The 23,469-nt window shown below is 41.5% G+C and overlaps 3 protein-coding genes and 1 non-coding gene across 10 annotated transcripts in view; 2 read left to right on the forward strand and 2 right to left on the reverse strand.

Annotated features, from left to right (window-relative positions):
• Positions 1-990: 990 nt before the first annotated feature.
• Positions 991-7,631, reverse strand: znf346 (zinc finger protein 346). The gene is made up of 7 exons (XM_077505341.1): positions 7,466-7,631; positions 6,433-6,536; positions 6,263-6,358; positions 5,691-5,838; positions 3,996-4,229; positions 3,803-3,902; positions 991-3,466 (listed from the first exon to the last, which is right to left on the reverse strand). The coding sequence occupies exons 1-7, from the start codon at positions 7,569-7,571 to the stop codon at positions 3,190-3,192; spliced, it is 1,065 nt and encodes a 354-aa protein (XP_077361467.1). The 5' UTR covers positions 7,572-7,631; the 3' UTR covers positions 991-3,189.
• A 2,185-nt stretch (positions 7,632-9,816) lies between these two features.
• trnav-aac (transfer RNA valine (anticodon AAC)) lies at positions 9,817-9,889 on the forward strand. Its single transcript has one exon. It is a non-coding gene; the product is annotated as a tRNA-Val (tRNA).
• Positions 9,890-11,642: 1,753 nt separating this feature from the next.
• LOC144006218 (15-hydroxyprostaglandin dehydrogenase [NAD(+)]-like) lies at positions 11,643-17,941 on the reverse strand. 2 transcript variants are annotated; one of them, XM_077504958.1, is made up of 7 exons: positions 17,762-17,941; positions 16,039-16,162; positions 13,092-13,198; positions 12,837-12,933; positions 12,489-12,565; positions 12,250-12,407; positions 11,643-11,908 (listed from the first exon to the last, which is right to left on the reverse strand). In XM_077504958.1, the coding sequence occupies exons 1-7, from the start codon at positions 17,852-17,854 to the stop codon at positions 11,779-11,781; spliced, it is 786 nt and encodes a 261-aa protein (XP_077361084.1). In that variant the 5' UTR covers positions 17,855-17,941; the 3' UTR covers positions 11,643-11,778. The 2 variants fall into 2 exon arrangements, with proteins under 2 accessions (XP_077361084.1, XP_077361083.1); XM_077504957.1 differs by lacking the exon at positions 17,762-17,941 and adding an exon at positions 16,973-17,114.
• Positions 17,942-20,830: 2,889 nt separating this feature from the next.
• The window catches only part of larp1 (La ribonucleoprotein 1, translational regulator), a 31,094-nt gene continuing 28,455 nt past the window's right edge, over positions 20,831-23,469 (forward strand). For 2 of the 6 annotated variants that reach the window (XM_077505931.1, XM_077505933.1), the window contains exon 1: positions 20,831-21,743. In XM_077505931.1, coding sequence (XP_077362057.1) covers positions 21,380-21,743 — 364 coding nt within the window. In that variant the 5' untranslated portion in view covers positions 20,831-21,379. Of the gene's footprint in view, positions 21,744-21,805; positions 21,983-23,469 lie in introns of those variants that run through there. The other 4 variants (XM_077505932.1, XM_077505934.1, XM_077505930.1 and 1 more) reach the window with 4 other exon arrangements.

Below are 23,469 nucleotides of genomic sequence, written 5' to 3' on the forward strand. Positions count from 1 at the left end.
TGACTGAGTTGGGCATACATTCACGATTGGTGTTACTTTATTTAAAAATAAATAAATAAATACATAAATAAAATCATTCCTCTTGCTGCCATTTAGTTAGAAGTTCAGTTGCGATGCATTCATGACTGCTGTTTTATTAAGTGTCCACAACAAGCGTCAAGCAGAACTACAATGGTCATCAACTACTTCTGGGGGGGAGCACGGGCGCCACCGTGTGCTTGTTATGGTGTCAACCTGCATTGTATTACTAACAGGTGGCGCTACTTGTAACTGCTGTATGCTCTGCTCTACTCCTATGTTAAATGAATCTGTGTAATACAAGTTTTGTTTTGAACACAATTCATAATTTTTTTTCCCTTCCATATTCTGACATGCCTGTAGATATATAGTGCTTAAAACTCATTCACTGTATACTTGTCAGTTATATATTTTTGAACGGGGCTGAATGGGGGAGAAACTGATGATGCTCCTGTAAAGTTCTGGGTGGGAACTTCCACTGGTTCTTGTATCTTAATGCTCACGATATTATACTAACAGTAATAACCAGACGGCTGCATTTTCTTAGTTGAACTGTTTACTGGATGCCAGAAAGATCGAGTACACAGCTGCGGAGCCCTCTTCCCCTAGTATGCGGAAGAGGAACTGATCTATTCAGAATCGTCCCTGCACTTATACTGTCTAGGCCGCCCGCACACATGGGCGAACGGCTCAGCCTCCCCATGTGAGAATGTGTGGCCTGATGGCCTTAACTGGTTTCTACTGGATACTTATGTCAGAATGCAGACAGATAGAAAGGCGCCAAGCAAGGACAAATAACAGCGACACAACGGCCTAGCTCAAGTCATCTATCTAGCCATGAAGAGCCCTAATATAACACTCCACTGTAAACGTCAGCTAGATTTGGTTTATCTATAATTATTGAACACAAGATCATGTCGGTATTGAAAATTTTAAAATGTTCTATGGCAGTGAATGAGTACGAGATCAGTATTCTGTTGTTCTTGTTACAAGGAGCAACATCTATTTGAAAGAAATTAAGGAACCCCAGCAATCTGTGAGAAACGATGTAATCTTTTTTATGTAACAGATGCACAACTTGTAACTTGGCTAGAAAGTAAGATGACAAAAACATCACTACAACCAGTGAGGATGACAACAAGCTGTACAGCAGAAAAGACCCCCCCCCCCCCCCAGTTTTTCTATAAAGCAAACATTTGGTAATAAAATATCCACCCAGTCGAGGACAGGTAAGACTTACTTGATGATACTCACTGACATCACTTGTCTATTTGACATCACTTGAAGACGCTGTGAAATGGAGGGACTCATTTGTTATTGATCGGCATTTACTGCAAAAGCGGAATAAAAACAAGTCAGCCATACAAGAAGAACTTAAGGTAGAAGAGGAGCGGCTTGAAACTTTTTCTTTTTCAGTGACGATAGTTCCAGTGTTAGATTACGATTGACTGCAGGCCGCAGCATGATCTCGTCCACCTGACATCTTTTGGTTATTATAAGGTGCGAGTGCACCAATGCCGTTTATTGCCGCTTTTCCATTGCTCCAATCACCATTTACGCTTTTCCTACGAGATGTTCTCGCGGCCCACAGCCCACTGTCAGATTAAACGTGTCTCGAAATGGGGTACACACATACCGAGAATTTGAGCCATTATTGTGTGGCATGTTGTAGGTTGCAGAAGGATTTGTCATCTCTAATCTGCTCACAGTCTGAGGCCAACAACAGCAAACGGCCAATTATTTGGATGACTCGGAAAAATTATCCTGTGGTATGTATGGGGTGCGAAGTGATTTCAGGCAGGCAACAATTTGAAATTGTAAAGTGGGTTACACTCAAAGCCATAAAAAAAGGTTCAAATTTGAGGATTCCCCTCTCAATTAAAGTCAACAAAGGCCCAATTATCGGGTCTCTCTGAAAGATTATCCTATGGTGTGGCGTTACGGATGGTCTTAAGTTTTTGACTCACATCATTCACAAAAATACAAACGACAAAAAGAATTTGCAACCCCAACATGACTACCGAATAATCTTAGCTGCCGCCTCGGTTCTTCCAATTCTTTTTGTAATTTACACCTTTGCACTACGCCACCTCACACAGGTCACTCTTGGTATGCCAACAGACATCTTTTCGCTTTATCATCTGCTGCCAAGTCTGTATCACGAATGAGCTACTTGAAAAGTTAAGGTTAAATAATAGCAAATGTTTCCTCATGGGCGGGGTTTCTCACATTTTAAAAAATCCACAAAGATATTTAAAAATCGCTATGTGTGTTTCTCACTTTAAATACAAGACCCTTGTACTCCACCATTGTTTGCTATGCTGCATTCAAGTAAAGTGAGAAGTCGGACTTCAAACCAGAAAATACGTACGGCAACGCACCCTTGAACTCAGAAATCCCACTTGCTAATTCGAGGGGGCGGGGTTGAAATCGGAAAAGTCCGACTTCCCACTTTCCTCGAATGCACCATGAGTACACCTTCAGTGGTGCGTTTTTCAGTTTCCCACAAGCCAAATGAAAAAAAGCCTCGCTTGTAACATGCAGTGGAAAAGCGGCATTTGTTTATAATATACCGGTATTTGCGGAGTCGTGGTGGGGAAGACCTAAACTGTTTTTTGTTCTTAACAAAATTGCCATATAGTTCAAAATAAAAAATAAAAAAACAAGCAGGAGATTTTTGCATTTTTAGCACACAAAGATTCTCAAGGACTTAAAAAAAACAAAGTAAAGGATAAATAAAACCATTGCACACAACCATAAATCAAATGGAAGCTATGCTGTGACATGACAACAGGAGGTGTTTTGGTAAAAGTAACAATATCCCGCAAGTTTATCATTTGATATGCGGATTTTCAGGTTCTCCACTGAAACTATTGGGATTTTTCAAGGGGAATGTTGCTAAATTTATCACATGCTGAGAGACTGTCACAAGCGTTTGCTTCTAGAATAGAGAAGAAAGGTTCAAACAATTTGGAATAAAACACACTGAAACTTCACATTGGGGTTCGGGCTCCTAGAGTAAGAAAATGTGTTTGTTTTTTTTGTGGGGGCGGGGAGGAGTGTGATGGTGGTAGGGTTAGGTTTTGTTATTGTTCCGGGTCCTGACTGAATCCTCCATAGTCCGGCGCCAAACCCAGTCTGGTGTGTCTAGTACTGGTTAGTATTGGCGTACTAGCTGTCTTCATTGTATTGGTCGTCTGCAGCAGGCAAAATGTCACCTCCCATCCCAAAGAAGTTATCTTCCGTCTCGAAAAGGTTGTCTTCCGTCACAAAATCCTGGTCCTCCCCCGATGCCACCTGCATGCCCGACGAAGAGAACTGATAAGCGCCATTGCCGGGCTGGAAGTTGTCGTCGTTTCTGGCAGACTGGTTGTGTGTGTTGGCGCCTTTGTTTTCCGGAGCGGGCGCCTGCTGGTTGTCGGACGAGCTCTGGCCAGCTTTTTTCATTCTGTAATCAAGTTAGAAGGATGGATGCCATCCACAATGTTGACACAATGTTAGCCTGGAAAATTCCCTGGTAAATTTCCGTGGGAATTTAAGACGGCAAATTTGGGAAATATTGCAACCATTAAATTGAGTAGTTTTTTTCTCTTCTTTCTTTAAACTTAGCATTAATGTTGAAACTTGCATATCCTTACAGCGGCTTACAATAAATATTAAAAATACCCGTTAGGAAGCACTATAAAGTATTTTTTTAAGTTTGAGAATCATTGCTGTACACTATGTCCACTTTTCTTTCTTACACAGCTGCAAGCTGAAAATAGAAATGCTGCGGTGCACGTACTGGTTCTTATGTTTGGCCCCGCTGATGTGAGACTGGTACTGATCCACAGAGTTGAGCTCAATGTTGCAGAGTGTACACGGCAAACTCTTTGCTGTGGATGCTGTTTGAAAGAAAGAGAAAGAAAAAAAAAAAAGGTTATCCGAAGCGATTTGAAGAGGAAATGCTTGCGTGAGGATTGTGTTGAGGTGCTCACCCGCTGTGGCGGGATTGCCGTAGATCTTCATCAGGTCCTGCTTGGCCAGGTGCTTCTTGTGCTTCTTGCCCGAGTAGTGCTGCTGGGCCATCAGCGCATTGTTGAAGGACGCCTGGCAGATGGAGCAGAAGCGCTCGGGGTCTTTGTCGCCGCCCTGACCGGCGTTGCCAACTGCAGCCGCCGCCTGCTCCGCCACTTTCTTCTTGGATGGGGCCGGTGCAGCCTGTTGGGTTACTGTTGAAGAAAAACGGTAAAACCGAAAGAGAGTCTTCAAGACATTCCCAGTCCAGTTTACAGTTTGCATCTTACACATGCACACCATCAGGAGCAGCAATGTGCGACTGTCATATGTTCAAACTGTTTATTTCCAAAGTCTTTGATCATTTCAGTTATTATATTACTATATGCTAGGGGTGGACAATCTTGCAAAAATAGAATATCACAATTTTTTAATTATAAATTCACAATTTCGATTTTATCACAACTTTTTTTTTTATTAATAAGAAATACAAATTACACATGAAATAAACACCTTTTGTAAAGAAAAATATAAATTATAAAGCTGCAAAACACCTGAGTAAAGCATTAACAAAAGTTACATTTCTGTTTTCACGTATTGTAGTCTAATCAAAATAGTGAATCTGTTGCACACAATTTGGCTGCTAGTAATGATTAAAGAAAAACAAAGCAGCATGTAAACAAAGTTGAAAAAATCTGCTGCTAGTGGGTACTTAAAAAAGCAACTTTTTATAAGCAAAGATCACAATTTTTTAGCAACCATTGTGGGTGGCGGGTTTTCTAGTTTCGCATGGTCCATGAATGCAACACACTTTTTTTTTTTTGTGTGTTAGCGTGTTGTTTTCTTGCTTGGTTAGCTTGATCATTTCACAAACGCGACAATATGACTTATGGCTGGACGCTGGTCGCTTGTTGGGGAAAAAAAATGCACTTTTGTTTTGCGCCACTATTTCTCTGCAATCTGCGTCCATGCAAGGAATGGCGGTGTTGGGGGTAAAAACTTACGACTTGGCAGCTCGTAACACGGATCCATATCATACGGCGTGATTTTGGTGAACGCTTCTGTGATACTCTGCTGTTTTGGAGGCACATGCATGTATTGAGCTGTCGTCTCCGCTTTGGAGTTTTTGGGCCACATTGTGTGGTGTGTGCTGCTATTTCAGGTGGCTAAACACGTTCGCAGTATCGCCGTAACTTGCCTTCACGTGATCCTTGCACACTTTGCAAACGATTTACGCCTGGTCTTTGTCATCTGTTGTGAAGCCAAAACCGTTCCATAATACGGATGATTAATTTCTCTTCAGAACAAACTCTCTTTCAGCCTCCTCCACCACGAGCCCGCATATTTTTAGGGTGGGAAGACGCGGGGCGGGGCGGGGGCGAAGTGTGTGGGCTACAGTTGACCACTGAAAGGTCGTCACATACAGTAGGTACTCCGGAGACAATGGAGACAGCAGATACATCGCTGTCCTTCAGTCAGTGGCAAAACAAATGAGCTGACGGTCAAATTTCTGCTGAAATGCTTTGCGTCACGATCAGACGTTTCCACAGAAATGACAGATCGTGAGCCCCGCGTTTCGATTAACGATATAATATCGTCATATCGCCCACCGCTACTATATGCTATAAAATAAAGTATTATAAAGTGAAAATGGGGACCCCCACTAGTGTACGTACGGCTCAGAGGGTCCACCGATTTCAGTTTCAGGTTCTTAGCGTGGATCTTGCCCTGGTAGTGAGAGTGCGCCATCACGGGGGACGTGAAGGTCATGTTACACATGTCGCAAATCTTCATCGGGTCCGACTCGCCGTTGTTGGTGTCGTACTGAAAGATGAACACAAACACTCAGCTAAGTCAGCCTATTCCGATACAGTGAAGTGAAATGCAAACAGACCAAGGACAGGAGGAAGGTGAGCTGGCTTTTAGGTGTCCCAACACTCAAAATAGGGTTGCAAAATTCCTGAAATTGCCAGCATTGCTAATGTGAATATTTGTTTGCCCGTGTTTAATGTCACCTGAGTTGGTTTTACAGTGACAATTAGGCTAGTATGCTAGCCTAGCTAATAGTTCCCTGTTATTCCCAAGGAAAATTTCCCATTTGGAATAGCTAAAACATTCTTAGCATTCAATAGAAATTTAGCAGGAATTTTCCAATCTTGTCAATCCTGGTCTCAGCTGAACCACAGCGGAGTTTTAAAAAGGCAATTGGGTACATATAAAAATAAAAGCTCAGGGCGACTTTACTTACGCTGACAGCGGATGAAGACTTGAACTTTTTCGACTCTGGCTCCTTCTCATTTTGTAAGGAAAGGTAACGGCGCACCTTGTTGCCGTGTTTCTTACTCTAAAAAGAAACAGATACAAATACAAATGAAACACCACCATCAGGAATCCATCCGTCAAAAACCCGACGCCAACCTGATAGTGAGCCAGCTTCTGCGACTCGGAGATGAGGACAGCATTGCAGACGCTGCACAGGCTGTCTGTGAACAGGTCGCCGTGCTCCATGATCATCTTATTGACTGCGACAGGGAGGACAAGAGAGAGACAGCCAAGGTCAAAATACACAAAAAGGACAATTTATCATTTCAGTGAGCAAGCAAAGGCACATTTTTTCCAAAGTCTTTTTTTTTTTTTTTTAATTCAGATTTGTGGCAGTAAATCTATATCATCTGTGTCTGGCACAAGAGTAAACTCATCGTGACTGACAAAGTTGCCACTGGCAAAGTTGGTTGAAAGACTGATTCACAACATAAAAAGTAGAATAGCTTCAAGCCTTAGCCGAATCTTACAAACTACTGCTCATTTTATTTGTGTTTCAAATCTAGAGCCAAAATATTCTTGTATTTTGCTATACAGGTGGTTTGAAACTGTGTAACATACCTCCATAACGCAATTCTCATTCAATCCCATGACATCTCTGAAATTTTACACACATAACCCCGACGCATTCAAAGAAAAAAAAAGAAAAAGAAAAAAAATGCCATCTTCACTCAAGACTCTATAATGCGCTTATGTGCTTGCAAACGGTGTCATATCAAACTAATGAAGGCTAATTGCAGCGTGCCTTTTAGCCACGAGCTAATCAGTTCAACGTGCGAGGAGCTAGGCCGCGCAATTGGTCCAAAAAAAATCGTCAGAAAGCGGGGCCAAATCCAAAAAAAGAAAAAACAAAAAAAACGCCAACGTCAGTCTACGCCGAACCGCAGCCGCTCAACGCCATGATTCGTCGTCATGGTGCGGAAACATCCCATCGTGACGAGCCCTCGTCGACCTTGGCGACAAAGCGGCAGCGGTTAGCTCAGTCTAGCCTAGCCTAGCCTAAGTTAGCTTTATTCATTCCGACTTCGGCAACAAGCGACGCGCGGTCGTTAAGAAGCGGACAATAAAACAGAGTCGCAGTAGAAGCCGTTGTTTTTATTTGTTTCGTCGTAGCTAAGAAAGTGTGTACCTTGCTCCGGCCCCGAAGGCAAGTAAGGGAACAAATCAGTCCCCATCGCGACCGCCATCATTACTTGAGGTCTCGCAACAGTCTTGCAGTGAGCAAAACAGCGCATGCGCTAACGTTTGGTTGGCAGCGCCCGGAGAAATTCGAAAAGAGGGGCAGACCTTGGAAGAGCTCAAGATAGGCAACTGGAAGCCCGCAGCCCGAGTGGCCCCTTGATGAATTAATTATTAATAAAAATAAATTTAAAAAAATGTGAGGGTGAACATGTACCAGCATTCACCAATTCTATTCTATTCTTTTTGATTTATTTATTTATTTTGTTTGTTTGTTTGTTTTCGTTTGTCAGCTTTTTTAAGGGGCTGTTACAAAATATATATAGATTTAAAAACAAAAACTCAAATTAATTTCAATAGCTGGCAATTATGTGCAAATTTTCGCGATTCATAGGCTGGCTGCAGTTCCATATACCCCATGATTAGCGGGGTTCCACTGTACAGTTTTAAGTTGTAATATTACCATTCACCACAAGATGATATCCTACATAGGCCCAGAGGTGAGCACTTCCATCTCTCCGTCGTTGACTGATGCCAATCTTTTTTCGACGAAGTGCCCACTTTGTCAGCGAGTGCTTTATGACACAAAGCCTATATATATATATATATATATATATATATATATATATATATATATATATATATATATATATATGTGTGTGTGTGTGTATATGGACTGAGCACCGACTGAAGCAGGCTTTCGTCCATCGAACCGTGTCAGTACGGTCCTTCCCATTCTATGCATTTTTTTGTTCCGAGGCGTTGGTATGAATGGCATGCAGAGGCAAACATAGATAGTACCTTTCCTTTACCCTTGTGGACTCATTGTATACTTTATACTCACAGTAGGTTGGCCGCATTCTGACACCATGTTGTAAGTGTTTTTTTAATTTATAAAACACAACAGTCACGGAAGGCTTCGTCATGACTCTTTTGCTTTTACTCCAGCCAACATACACACTTCTCCGCATGCACACTCTCCACTTCCAATGTAGTGCACCGGCGCCACTTAGTGGGTGCTTATGCCATTACACTGAGCATCAGTACAAGTGATTTTGTGGGGGGGGGGGGGGGGGGGGGGGGGATACACAAAATTAATTCTAGGCCTTATTTTTGTGTTGCTGATCAAGTTTAGTGCTGTCCTTGAAATGTAATTTTGATGCAGACAATTTTTATGCATGATAATTTCGAACATCCGGAATGTAACGCTCCCTCAGTGAAACCAAACAATGATTGTCTTTGCCTGTGACTAACATACAGAACAGAACTGTCAGAAAATTGTGTCTAAAAGTGGTTGTGCGATTGGATGTTCCAACCACAACATGATGGAAACTTAATTATTCCTTGTTTTTACCATAGACCCTGAAAATGTGTAAAAGCAGTGAAAGAGTGGAACTGGATGGTTCGAAATGGAGGCTAACCAAGCTAACCACTTCCTAAGTGGTAAGAATTGTTTTTGTGTGATAAAATGTATTGTATTATTTTGTTTTCTACATATTTGATGTGTTAATTAGCTTGCATCATTATCTATATAAATGGAGTAAAGGTAGGAATTGCGTGTAGCCATCCCTGGCACTCTAGGATGGAGGTCGCCAGTTCAAAGCACACTTTACTTTTCTTTTTCTCTCTTATATGTATAGATAAATACTTTACAACACAAATTAAAAAATCCCAGCTTTATTCATGTCGGACTTAAAAACTACCATCACTGCATACAAACTGCTATACATGGAGTGAAAAAAAATAATCAGTTGTGCAGTAAAGACAGGTAAAACAAAACACATCCGTAAGTCTTTCATCTATTTTAGATTAGATTATCGTTAGTTTAAATTGTACAGGAAATCATTTTTAATTCATAATTATTTTCTAATTTGTTAGTTTGTTTCTTATTGTTCATAGTTTTTCATTTGTTTTGCTTTTATCATGTATTTAAACAAAACAAAAATTTTGTATTATTATTACGATTTAGCTGAACTTTTTTTTTTTTTTTTTTTCCCCAAGTGAGACTACTTTTGTGTGTTTTTCTGAATGGACAATACATCATGTTTTGCGGACGATAAATGCTCTGCAAAAATACCCACAATCCTTTGCGCATGCAGCCAACTGCAGTGCAAAAATTTTACCTGTAGATGTCGCCAGACTCGCCACACGTAGCTGCAGTTAATGTAAATACAACACATTGCTCATATTGGTATTTGAAAATGAAATATACAATCATAAGCGTGCTACATGGGAGCCTATATTACGGAATGTATGTACCTGTTTATTTTAAATACATAAAAGTTTTCAACATATAAATCAGTTTCCGTAGTGTAGTGGTTATCACGTTCGCCTAACACGCGAAAGGTCCCCGGTTCGAAACCGGGCGGAAACAGTTTTTTTTTTTTTTTTTTCCCCTCTTAAATGTATAAATTCTTGACAAGACTAATTAAAAAATATAGCAACTTCATTTATATAGCATTTCAAAAACGATTATACAAGGTGCATACAAAGTGCTGTACATGGAGTAAAAAAAACTGTTGTGAAGTAAAGACAGGTAAAACAAAACATCTAATTGAATCTCATTTCTCATTTCTCATTTGATGGTAAGATTTGTTAAATTGTTTTTGTCGTTACGTCGTTTATGAGCTATTTTAAACTCAAACTGATGCAAATCGTCAATTCTGAGGTGGTTTGAAAATTGCGTATTTGCGTTGTATTCATGTGCTTAAATGCTTATATCATTTGTCTATTATGATGCAACTGGAATAACTTTCATTTCTAACTATCTCATGACATTTGAATGATAATAGATAGGGGCTGTACTGTAATAGAGTAAGAGTACACATTTACTTATACAGTACAGTATTATAATACAGTATTTAAAATCTTGATTTTTTTGTAATTTTTTATTTTTATGAAACGCTCATACAATTGTGTTTTTAAACATGAATATTACAATTGTGTGTTAATTTCCTGTTTAAATGTGAAAGTATGATATGTTTAGTGGTGAATAACATTTGATTTCAACATAGTCAATTTCTGGAAAGAGTTTTTTTTTTTTCTTCCCCTGGGAGTGTAAAAGTACTCTATAAATGGAAGTTTGTCATCATACAGGGCTCCAAACTATTATATTATTTTTGCACTAGGAGCACAGTGGCACCTAACCTGAAATTTTAGGGGTGCCCACTGTAAGTCAACTCTCTAAGTAAATATATTCATTCTACTTTTTTTTTTTTCTCCTAGAAAAACGCCCTGTTTTAGAAAGGGTGACGTGAGTGACAAGCCATCATTTGTAATTATGCACAATAATAAAATGATCATGAATGAATTAGGAGCAGTTTGTAATGTAAAATGTATTGTGAGGTAAACAATGTTATCTACTGTAAAATTAAACTACATCATATAAGTTTGGGCTATATTATTTACAATAACTTGCGGTTAACGTTTCTTTAACATTGCAGTCTGGCATAACAATCTTTGCCAACTGGATTAATTATACAATTACTGAAACAATTCCCTATATCAATGTTTCTCAAATCAGGGTACACGTACCCCTGTGGGTACATTGTGCAGAGCTTGCTGACAAGATGATCATCTATCAGCTGTGTTGGAGAAGGGAAACATCCAAAACCTTCAGGACTCCGAACCTTGAGGACTGAGTTTGCCGAGCCCTGCATTAGAGACAGAAGTGCATGTCACTGACGCTTTGCTCTGACCTGGAGCATTAATATCTGGAATTAAAAATAAATAATTAAAAAAAAACACAAAAAAACACACAAAAAAACACCCATTCCTTGTTTGACAACTGTGTGAGCCTCGCCAAAGAAATGGAGTGACAAGACCTCCGGCAAGCACAATTCAGAAACTAGAAGGGATTAGCAAGACAGATACTTTCAGCCACTTTTGTTCTTTTCATATGCACATTAAAAACATATAGATATGTGTTATGCTAAAAAAAAAAAAAAAAAAAAAAAAAGTGTAACTTCTAGCACTGCCATTTTGTTCAAGTGTGTGAAAGCATTGTGACTACTCGCACAACTAACTTTACCTATTCCTTGTCAAACTATTCTCATTATTAGTCATATTTGAGCAGGATAGAAGTGGGGGGAAAAAAATTGTATTGTAATGAAATCCAATGATAAAGCTTCTTCAGTTAAGTCTTGATATTTAATTATTACAGCATTTGAATACATTTAATGTCCATTCAACTGGAATGCCACATGTGGATATACTGTACATTACTTAATTATACATTGAAAAGGCAAGGCAGACAAGAAAACATTATTTGGGCTCCATTTCGATAGAAGGGAATGTGGTGTACATCTTTCCTCTGGAGGACACCATCAGGGCTTCTCCGTTCTTGCTCTCATCTGTCACCAGCTCCAGAAGGCACTCTGCGACTTCTGATGCACTGAAAATGGAATTCCATTGTGGAAAATGGTGATTTTGGTGTCAACTACAGAACATTTTTCAGGTAAATTAGTCATACTGCTAGCAAAATTGAGAACAGCTTGCCAACAGACTTATTTTCAGAAATATAAAAGCTCAGTTTAATTTTTGTCTTTGTTTCCATGTAGTTGCATGAAAAATGGTGGAACTTCACCCAGCCTAGCCGCCAAGTCATGGGCAGAGACTGGCAATATTATGCAAGTTTTTCCCCCAAACAAGGGTGTCACACTTCACTCCCAGATTCTGTTTTTGGAAATGGGCAGCTTTTTAAAAAAAAATAAAAATCATACTCTAGTCACCCACCTTAACACACCATGCTTGTTCATTAGTTGTCGGGTGGGAGGCTCCAGTATGGTGAATCGTCCCAATTTGCTGGTTAAACTGGCAAGCAGCTCAGTCTGGACCAAAGCTGGGCAAAGGGAATTAAAGCGAATACCAAAACCTGCCGTGGTGGAGGCACTCTAGCACACACACAAACATATACACAAATTAAAAACTACATATTTTTTGTACAGCGTTTTGTGTCATTGAGACGCACTCACTGCCATGGCTCTGGAAAAACCGATCACAGCGCTCTTCGTGGCGCTGTAGACCGGGCAGCTCAGGAGAGGTTTGATACCTACGACAGATGGCAACACAGATGTATTTTTTTTTTTTTTTTCAAGGAAATATTTTTCGGTAAAAAAATATTAAACCAAATTGTTGCAGTCTTAATATTGAGTCACATGAGGGAGCAGAGGCACTTGAGTAGGACAAAAGTAGGGCTTTGTCGCCATTGTCATTTTTTGCTGCCAAGGAGCCATGTTGAGGTAATTAGAGAGGTTCATTTAGATAAAAGTAGGGCTTTGCCACAAAAAAAAAAAAAAAAAAAGTCAGATGGAGGCCTTCACCTGCCATGGACGCAGTGTTGACAATGACGCCTCCTCGACCGCCGTTCAACTTGCTCATGTGCTCCAAGGCAGCGTAGGTCCCCTTGACAACGCCCACCTATCGCAACAGAGCCATAAAAGGTAAAACAGCAGTTTTGATTACGAGGACTTTTTGTTTACATTGAGACAGAATAAAAAGAGGAAGCGTGACAAGTTGTTGGCTCATAATGACAAGTTACAAATGAAGGCAAGAACACATCTCGTCAACATTCTTACAAGGTTGATTGCCACCGTTAGCTCCCAGTCGTCCTCATTCAGGATGCCGGCGTTGTTACACAGGATGTCGATTCCTCCGAAGATGTCGGCAGCGGTCTTGAAGGCAGCTTTGGCCATGAGGAGCAAAGAGACAAAATTAAAATAAATAAATAAATTAATTAATTTTTTAAAAAAATGCCCACGTTTGTGTTTTTTTTCGAAATCAATCGAAAATCTTCGCTGAATAACTAGAGGCCCATTTCAAAGTTATCACTTCTAGCAAAGATCCCAGAAAAGCTTGCAAGCTATCAGTCCTGATTAAGTTTGATCAATGCATCAATCTGGTTTCAGAGGGCATCATAGCACAATCACAGCTACTATAAAAGTGATCAATGATATATTGGGCGTATACAGAGAGTTGTGCTGCACATTTAATAAAAAACATAAATAATGAGTTCCCCAGGGCTCAATCTTTAACTCACTACGATTTTCTGTATACTGCATATTACCGGTACATTATGTTGGGACCTTTTTTTAAAAAACAAAAAAAAACAAAAAAAACGTAGGTTATTGTGCTGGTCTCCTCCTCAGAAGCTCTTTCCCAACAAGGGTGTTTCGGTATTTTTCAAAACCAGCTGAAGTTGATTATAAAATGCTACCAAAGCAAAAAGTTGTTGCTTCTCTCATGCTGTAGAGGCTCATGAATTCTCCAAAGATTTCTACTGAGAAGAATAAATTAGTTTGTCTCATGCTGCAAGTATCTCAGTGTTTGGCTTGATCATTTCATCTTTTAAAACATGTTATTTATCTTGGGGAAAAAAAATAAATAAAAAATTGTTTAAATTTGCCCCCGCCCAGAAGTCATGTTTTCTGACCTCAAATAAAAATAAAAACTTAGGGGTGTTTTTCACAAATCAGGTTCAACAGACAGACTATCCCTGAACAAATTGACATACCCTCAAATAGGAAACTGTTTTCGGTTTCAGCACAGCCGATTCCAGTGAGTTATATCAACGCTTAGTAGTTTCACCTGGAGTTACCATCAGACTTAAGACCGCCTCAATGGAACCCCGAGTCACCATGGCAACAGTGAAGCCGAGCGCAGCGCTGCCCTTTGCTTCTGCGTTTTTTTTTTTTTTACCCCTCAACAGAAAATCTAAATGCGATCATATGGCGAATTTGAACATGCCTTTTTTTTATTTATTTATTTTTTTTAAGTTAAGAAAATGGATGGAAGGATAACACCGCAGCGGCTCCCCATAGAGCACAGGTGGCGAGATCCGGTCCTCGAGGGCCGCAGTCCTGCAGGTTTTGCATACTTACTTTCTTCAACACAGCTGATTCATTATCAGCTCATCAGCAAGATCTGCGGAAGTCTGATAACGAGCCTGTTAATTGGAATCAGCTGCACTTTGAGTAGGGAAAGCTATAAAACCTGCAGGACTCCGGCCCTCGAGGACCACAATTTGCCTCCCCTGCCGTAGAGGAATGCTGCTCGGTTCAATGCTTAAATGTAGTCCTTTGTAATCACAATAATATTACAGGGGAAACCTGTTGAACGATGGCTCATTAATTCATTTAATTTAGGTGCAATTCTGTGAGGGAGAAGCGCACTTGCCTTAAGATGAAATATAAAAACATTATTCAAATGGGCATAAGAAAAAAAAAAAAAAAAAAAAAAAAAAAAAAAAAAGGAGCGCAAAATATGCTGCGATGTGAGCGCATATGACTACATCTGGTAATGTTGCAAATGTAAGGACAGATTACAGCAACTACAGTTGTGTATGTAGATGATGGACTCTGATGTGAAACGGTCCTGCTCAAAAAGATAACTGTGCATAAATGCCAGCATATCTATTCATTCTAGGTTCATTGTGAAAAACCTGCTACCAACCAGGTTAGGTTTATGGACCATGTTACTACGGTAACTGAACGAGCGCTTAAATTACCTCTTTTTATGAAACAGGCTAGAGCAGGGGTGGCGAGATCCGGTCCTCGAGGGCCGCAGTCCTGCTGGTTTTGGATATTTCCCTTCTTCAACACAGCTGATTCATGATCAGCTCATCAGCAAGCTCTGCAGAAACCTGATAACGAGCCTGTTAATTGGAATCAGCTGCACTTCGAGTAGGGAAATCTGCAAAACCTGCAGGACACCGGCCCTCGAGGACCGCAGTTTGCCACCCCTGGGCTAGAGTTACCTCCCTTTCTGAAACGGAAGACGCAGGGTTTCTTGACCCAGAGTTCTCACTAAACCTGCTTTGTGAAATACACCCCAGGTTCCAGTTTTATTTTTGTACTTTATTATGTTGACCTTTTGGACTGGAATGCATCTGTCACTTGGTCACACATTTACACTCAGCACATCACGGCGCTCTGTTTTATTGCAAGTTGTAAAACCTTAATTCATCTCTGTTTATTATATGCAAAGGACTGGCCGGCCCACACTGTCTGTACGGAAGCTAAATCATTAGAATCTGTTAAACGTAAACATAATCCTAGGTGTGTTTGTAAACACAGTAGAGGGTGAGGGGTGAGTACTGGCTCATTTGCATGAAATCTGACCACCCAATCAAAACAGGACAAGTTCAACGAGGCTTACCAAAGCTAGCTTTTAGACACGTGTTGGACCTTTTCAAAAACCGTGACGCATAAAGAATGCTGCATTTACAAGAAAGTGAAAAACAACATTGTATACATGCCTTCAGTGTTTTATTGTCCATTGCTAATTATTCACTCACAAGGGACACTTAGGTTGTGTGGTTGTCAGTTTAGGTGCACTACAGGTTATGTGGCAGGCAGGTTTGAACAGGGGGAAGAATGCAAAGCAATGAAACTGCCGCTTTTCATTCCATTCTAACAACACAATAGAGCATTGACATGTATACATCCTAGTGCTAGTCATTTTTCATGCTTCATTGCGCTACTTCCTTCTGCTCGTTTCTTGTAATTCAAAGTGAGCGGACGTTACCTTTCAGCTGCTCTTCCGATTGAACGTCGCAGCTGAGGAAAAGAGCTCGGTTTTGCCCGTCCTCCTTGTTGAGAGCTTCCATCAAACTCTTTCCTGCGCTTTCGTTCACATCCAGCAGAACAACCTGGAGGGGGGAAATGTGGTTGGACTATCAAGAGTTTGCCCATGATGTCATGCATTGTTTATTTAGAGCAAGTGGAGACTGATTCATGGAATTATTTCAATGAAGTGGCAGAATGTGGTTTTAATGAATCAGAAGAGCCGTTTTCACTTCAGCCGCCAAGCTGTCATCTATTCTGGGTCATTAAGTGAAACAGTCCGTTTTATTTCCACTCATGTTGGCAAAGGGTTAGATGGTTATTAGGATCGTATACAGTAGTTGTTTATGACAGCCAAATTGCCAGTGTCGTGTCTTTGCAACCACTGCCAAAGTTTCCCCATACTGTCTATTTTTTAGCCCTTCAACAAATGCAGTGGAAAATGTACAAACTAGCTGATTTGGGTTCAACAGGGAAGGGGGAAGAAGAGAAAAGAAAAAAAAAAAAAAGTTGTTAAAACTGGTCTTCCTGTGCCAAGCCGAGTTTATCCTCCATCACGGCAAAATTCAAATTGATCAAATAATCAAAAACTCATGTCAACAACATCACACCCTAAATTTCTATATACGCCATCCGTTAAATGAAAAAGTTTGACATTGTGCAAATCAAATACAACTAAGAAATTACATTTAATCAATGTGCAACTATGAAAGTCCCCGCATTTCACTTTATCCATTTTTTTTTTTTTTTTAAACAAGCCTTAATCCAAAGTAAGTTTAATCAATCATCTTGCATACAAGTATTCACAGCCTTAGCTCAATACTTTGTTGAATCACCTTTGGCAGTCTCTAGTTTTTTTGTTTTGTTTTTGTAATAATAGTACAAGCTAGGCACACCTTTACTCCGTTTTGACCATTTTTCTTGGTAGCCAACAGTGTCTCGTGGTGTAAATGAGTGACTAAGTATGCAACTTATATCCAAACAATCAACTAACTAACTAACTAACCAACCAACCACAAGTGGACTAATTAGGCTGTCGACAAATCTCAAGGCTGATTAGTGGAAACTGGATGCACCCAAGCACTTCAAGGCAAACGCTGTGAATACTTTGGAAATTTTTACTGAATACTTTAGAAGGGGAAAAAAATAATTTACAACAGAACCTGATTATTGACATGATGGAATGCTGAGTTATTTTTTTTATTTTTTTTAAAGAATGCATTACATTTAAAAAAAAAAAAAAAAAAAAAAAAAAAAAAAATTAGGACAAAATTTGGGAAAAATAAAGAGCTCCGATATTTTCTAGATGCATTTTAATTATGAATCCTTTGTATGAATTCTGACTGAATAAATACAACTGAGAACTGTTGTCAGATGGGGAAAATGCTTTAGTGTCTTCAGGTTTTACAAAGAAAAAAAAAAGAAAAAACAAAAACAAAAAACAAACTAAACCCGTATTTAATTATTTAGTTGACCTTGTCTAAATGGCTTGTTAACAAGTAACTGCGGGGAAGGGGGATTGCATTTTTTGTTTGTTGTCTTAAAAAATTCACTAAAGAAATGCCATGTTTTTGTATTTACAGAGAAGCTATAGTGTTGAAGTTACCCAGCTCTAAAGTCTTGCTCGAGCGTCTCCATTCTCTAACAGAGCAGTTGAAAAAGTTCATTTTTGAGTGCTTGTTTACCTTTGCTCCATTCCTGAAGAGAATCTCGCTGAAGGCTTTACCAATTCCTGCTGCAGCTCCCGTCACCACAGCGACTTTTCCTTGCAGTGACATTCTGGGCGCTTCTGGTTGAAAGACTGGATGTCTTGTCTGCCTCAAGGTGTGTGCGCGCAGAGATATAGTGGGCACGCCAGGCACCACCCACAAGGCAAAACATGTTGGCAGGAAGATTGCTCAATCGGAAATACCCCCCGCCCCCTCCTCATGAATTACATGCTAAGCGTCTTAAATTTGACTGGTTTTAATAAAGCCGAATCTTGGGAGAATTTTGACAGCTGTGAAATATTTTAAAATAGTGTAATATTATAGAGCCAAGTGGCGTACAACGTCAAAAAACGTAATTTTTAAAATGAAATATGGTTCGACCCGTGAGCTCAGCTCGTGCTGTTCCATGAGGTGGCCCCTAGAGGGTGCTAGAGCGCCGCTAAACTACTCTGCATCATGCTGGGCTGCACCGCACTGCCCTCAGTGGCGTGCAAACATGACCAGGGCATATGACGCCCCTAAAAAAACAAAACAAGGCACATCTCAAGGCACCATTGCACAAATTGAATAAAAATTGTACCATTATGAATCTTTAAAAACAAACACCCAACATCTACAAGATGAAATGAAAATGTATTGAATTCAAAGTGAAATGTAACAGAACTGTACTGTACTTGGGATGTGATTCTTTATCATACCACTAGAGGACCACACTTTTGAGCAACACTGGCCTTTGCATTCATCCACTTTATTACCCTCACTAGGGTGGCCATTGTCTTCAATCAATCATTGTAGTATTAACAATGTGGTACATTTGAACTTAGTAATGGTGGTACTAAAACTACATTTATTGCAGTGAGGTCACGTCAGGGCTTCTGTGTGCTTATTTGCATACATTTGTGAGCGTGTGTGTGTGTGGGGGGGGGTGCTGGACCTGAACTCCTATCAGCTTCTATCAGGGAAGACACACCCTGGCAGCAAAGTAATGCACACACACACCCCCACATGCTTTCCCCTGAAGTGTGCCGAGGTCGCGTTTTCCGCAGGTTGAAACAAGCTAGTCAAGACCACACAAGTCACTCGCCGCGCCGCCACCGTAACAGTTTGGAGCCACGGCCAAATTTTAGGTACAACTCCAATAGGACAGGTCACCAACTTGTGATATTTTGATGACTTGGCATTTAATACTGCAATAATTAGTTCAAGGTGTTTTACCTAGTTGATTGAGAACCGCAAAAAAATCCCAACAATGCCTCCAAATCTTTACTGAAATGCTTGTACGGGAATGTTTTCACTGAATCATTTTCCACGTCAACATACTATAAATTCAACATCGGACTGAAAACATAAATTGGAATGAGACGTGAATGTTGAAACTGAGAAAAAGACTCAGCCTGGCCTTGGGTTATTTTGTAGCTAAAAAATTATGGCGGGAAACAAAGTGACCTTTCAACCATCAATGCTTTATGAACTGAATGGTGGGCTTGGGTGTGTGTGTGTGTTGGGGGGGGGGGGGGGGGGGGGGGCTCATGTACGTAACCCCCCCCAACTGGTCCTGCTTACGGGGCAAAAGTGCCATTTAGCTGCTTTCAACTGTGACTTGCTGACCAGCTGCTGACTTGTTGTGTTTTCACTGGCGATTACGGCGCCAAAAAGGGCTCGGTGGAGCGGACAATGGCATCGAGCTTTATGTATCCCCCGAGCGTTCGCACACAAAGAGCAGAGAGCGACCTGTTTACCGTTCGGGGGCCTCGGCGGGGGAAGAAACAAACTGGAGATGAAGCGTGCCTGCAACCTAAGAGTGATTATTGATTATCTACCATTGGCGGGCTGTCTTTGTTGTCCTCAATAGGTCATTTGTAATGGGACAGAACAATGATACCAGGTATCAACAAATCACTGCACATGTACATGCATTGTGTTTGTAAAGAAAGGACAATTGACTTTTAAAATGCAATCGAAATTGCCAGCAAAGGAGAAAATGCTGCCGGTGCCTGAATGCATCATCATGTGACTTCAATTTCTTTGAAAGAAAGGACTGTGGAGGATTGACATATGCTTTGTGTGTGTTGGGGGGGGACTGCCTCTCAGGTGCATGTCCACCAACCCTCCTTTGCTCGCCCCTGGGTGAACTCAACTCTTGGACCACTGTAGTCCTTATACCACTGCTTCTTTGCTGCTTTATGATCATTTGCAGTCACGACAAAACATGCGCTACATGATGCATTCATGCACCCCACCCAGTTCCAGTGCGAACACCTCCCAGTCCGAGTGCGGCATGCATTATGCAAGTGACTCAACTTAATACTATCCACTTTTTCCTGCATGCATGTCAGACTGCTACCCTGTGTACAGATTACGTTACACACTATTACATAATCCCACTACTCACGAAATTATGCTTTAGACGGTCCTCGACTGCATACAACAGAGCATGACAGAGTGCTTTGTCATCATATGGCATCAAAACTAACATCAAGACAACAAAAACACAACTACTTTGAGAGACATGCGCACACGGCGTGGACACGTCCATGGGGGTGGGCCAAAGTGGCGTACAAGGACACACGACTTCAGACATGTCAACGCCGTACTTGTTTATTGAGTCAGCGATCAACGAAAGTTTCCCATGTTCCCACTCTGTTGTGTCGGTTGACTTTCTGTGGTCAAGTTTAAGTAGTTAAAGTGATTTAAAGACGCGACAAGAGGTTGAAAACGAAGATTTGGTGCTGCGTTTATGTCACCAGGGAACATTCCAATGAACCACAATTTGTTTAACACGATTATGTGTCATCACGCTCATGGAAGTATGTGCAATAATTAAAAAACAGTTGAAAACTTATGTAAAATTATAGACAGTATGGACGTAAGTAGTGTTTCAAATTAGAATCGAAACGCTTTGTAAAAAAAAACAAAAAAAAAACGCCGACATTCGAACTGAGAATACGTTCTTTTTACCTGAGGAACCTGAATGTAGCATTACGATGACGGGCCCGGAAGCTTTGGTGGCGCATTCAAGCTATCTGAAAATCAATTTTCAAATAAACTACGATTGGTTCAACACGATTACGTGGCAGCAATTATATTGCGCAAATTGCACTTAGAAAAGAAAGACACGAAAGCAATACAATTGATTCAAACTGGAATCGCAATTCGGTATTAAAAGGGCTTTGATGTTCGAAATGGAAAATACGCATTGGCTTTTTACCAAAAACAGGGAACGCAACATTGTTTTGACGTGACGCGGATGCGCGCTCCCGACTGTACGTGCCTACACCCCCTCGACTGCGTACGTGCGCGCCCCCTGCTATCGCGTGGTGGAGAGCGACCATATTGCTGCTAGTGGCGGAGATAGGGTTGTTCTCCCCCGTAAAGGCCTATCGGACGCGGTTCTCTTTGCAGTTTTGCATGTTTTAGGTAACCGTGGACGTCTCCGCGTCTTGGACTGAAGCTCGGTTCGTCTGAGAGCGACAGAGGAGCGGCACACTCTCGCCGAACAACTTCACTTTTCCCCTACGAGCGATTTCGGACCGGGGGGGAGGAGGAGGAGGACTGGTAATCCCGAAGGGGGTGGGAGAACGACGGCGGTTGCAAATGGCCACTCAGGTGGAGGCTCTCCTGCCGGGTAACCCTCTTATCAAAGCGGAGGAGCACGGCAAAGTGATCCGCGGCGAGCCGGAGCCGGAGCCGGAGGTCGACGGGGCCAAGCGGGGCCAGGCGGCGGGTGTCGCCGAGGAGGCGGAGCTGGAGCCCGGCAACGGCAGCAGCCCCGGTCACGGGGAAAGCTCTGGGTACCCTACGTTGGACGAAGGGGGCTGTGACAGTGAAGTCAAGGCCGACGAGGAGGGCGGTAAAAGCCGGAAGGAGTTTACCGAGGCTCCCCCTCCCAAGGTGAACCCGTGGACTAGGAAAATGAACGCGGTCACCGTGGTCAGCGTGAACGGACAAGCACATCACGGTGGGTACCCTTCCTCCCCCTTCCCTATCATAATTGTCTCCCTCCCTGTCACTCGCGTGTCGGTGCGTCCGTCCAGCAGCTGTCTGTCAAGGTGGGCCAGGTAACGTTGATGTTGTCCAAATGTCAAGCCCTGCTGGATATATTTGGAGTCCGTGCATGCACCCCTCCTCCACTCGGGGATTCTATTCCTGGAATCCAGGGTGGCAAAAGTGGAGCCACGGGGTGTCTCATTGCACAAGGTTCGCCATCACACACTAGCACGGGTAGCTTTGAAATGTGATTTCTTTTTTTTTTTTGCCTCAAAAGTTGCGATGCATTAAAGTGCAACGTCATAAACTGTGCAACGGAAAATCGATAAAATGCAGACTCGATTGTGAAAACTGGACATTTTGGATGTTTAACGCACGCGGCACGTGACTTTAAAAAACAACAACATTTTTTAATCCCACGAGTATTAAGTATCTGACACGCCGAGTGTACTAAAGAGGGTGTTAGTGCTGTTAGTCCTTTAAAAGAGGAAAAATAAATGAGGAGACGCCCGCCCCGGCTAACAATAGCACGGGCCTAGCTCAGCCGCCCCGACCATTTGCTTTCAGTTGCACTCTCTACCTTTAAAAACATCTGCCTCGCCTTAAACGAACTCAATATGTCGGGTGTTAATAGATTTTTTTCTGTGCATGTTTAATCGCTTTAAAATAAAAAACGAGAAGGTTTGTTATGAGACGTCACGTGTTCACTCCACGTGTAGAAGGCATGGTAAGCTCTGCTAGCCGACGTGAGCTAACCGGCTAATCGTAACTCTGGTGGCATCGCGCTCTTGTTTTCTCGCTTGTGGCGTTGGTTGTTGCCCTAATTTATTTATTTAGACGGTTGTCATGTCACCCGTGCATCGTCAATCTCTCCTAGGCCGCTAGTTAGCCGCGGAAGCTAACAAGGCTGTGCAAGTCATCGTGATTTTGCTCATGAATGCGCGACATTGTGATTAGTAACGTGGTGTTTTTTTTTGTTTTGTTTTTTGTTTCTTTTTTTTGGGGGGGGGTCATTAGGTGTAACATTAAGACAAAAATGATCGGCTTGTCCAGACCAGACGTTTTTAAACCTCCCAACATGGCCTGGTCAGTGAAAAGACAACGTGTCTCTCATCTATTTGTCCACCCCCCACACTGCCATGCAGCCGCTTGTATTTAAATTGCACAGCTGTTTGACGAAGCTTCTGGCAGGCTGGTGTACTTTTAAAATGTTAAATCGCAGCTGATGCATCAGCAAGTAAATCAGACTAGTCACATAGTATATTCTACTGTTATAAACAGCTACAGTGTTTGCTGACTGTTATGTTTTGACACCTGCAACCCCCTCTTTTCTTTGGCCACTGATTTCTTAACTGGTCACTGGGGACCCAAAACGTTCCAGACACACTGTCCTTAGGTCAAATTTTGCTCGCAAACACACTCCCAAATATTTGGGCATTGGATTAGATTGCAGTATGTTAAAATGTTGTTGTACAGTATTGTAGTCACAAACCGAAGGTGAGATGCTTCTGGGCGTGGCAAAGCCGAGGTTGAGCCTTGTTCATATGTCAGGTAGTGTCTGTACATCTGCATGTTCTGCCGCAGCCAATGATTGGGAAGCGCCAATATCGATTCGACCAAATCCAATTTCAAGCAAGTCAAGTCTTAAATTGGTCACATGTATTTGCACATTCACAACCTTGGGCTCATTATCTGCG

Source organism: Festucalex cinctus, chromosome 18, assembly GCF_051991245.1.
Source record: "Festucalex cinctus isolate MCC-2025b chromosome 18, RoL_Fcin_1.0, whole genome shotgun sequence".
NCBI classification, from domain to species: domain Eukaryota; kingdom Metazoa; phylum Chordata; class Actinopteri; order Syngnathiformes; family Syngnathidae; genus Festucalex; species Festucalex cinctus.

Coding starts and splice junctions, on each gene's coding strand:
- znf346 (XM_077505341.1), bottom strand. CDS start 7,571: ATGCGCTGTTTTGCTCACTGCAAGACTGTTGCGAGACCTCAAGTAATG. Junction 6,537..7,465: donor GCCTTCGGGGCCGGAGCAAG/GTACACACTTTC, acceptor TCCCTGTCGCAG/TCAATAAGATGATCATGGAG. Junction 5,839..6,262: donor AGTCTTCATCCGCTGTCAGC/GTAAGTAAAGTC, acceptor TTCATCTTTCAG/TACGACACCAACAACGGCGA.
- LOC144006218 (XM_077504958.1), bottom strand. CDS start 17,854: ATGTCACTGCAAGGAAAAGTCGCTGTGGTGACGGGAGCTGCAGCAGGA. Junction 12,934..13,091: donor TAACGGTGGCAATCAACCTT/GTAAGAATGTTG, acceptor CTGTTGCGATAG/GTGGGCGTTGTCAAGGGGAC. Junction 12,408..12,488: donor GTTTTTCCAGAGCCATGGCA/GTGAGTGCGTCT, acceptor TGTGTGTGCTAG/AGTGCCTCCACCACGGCAGG.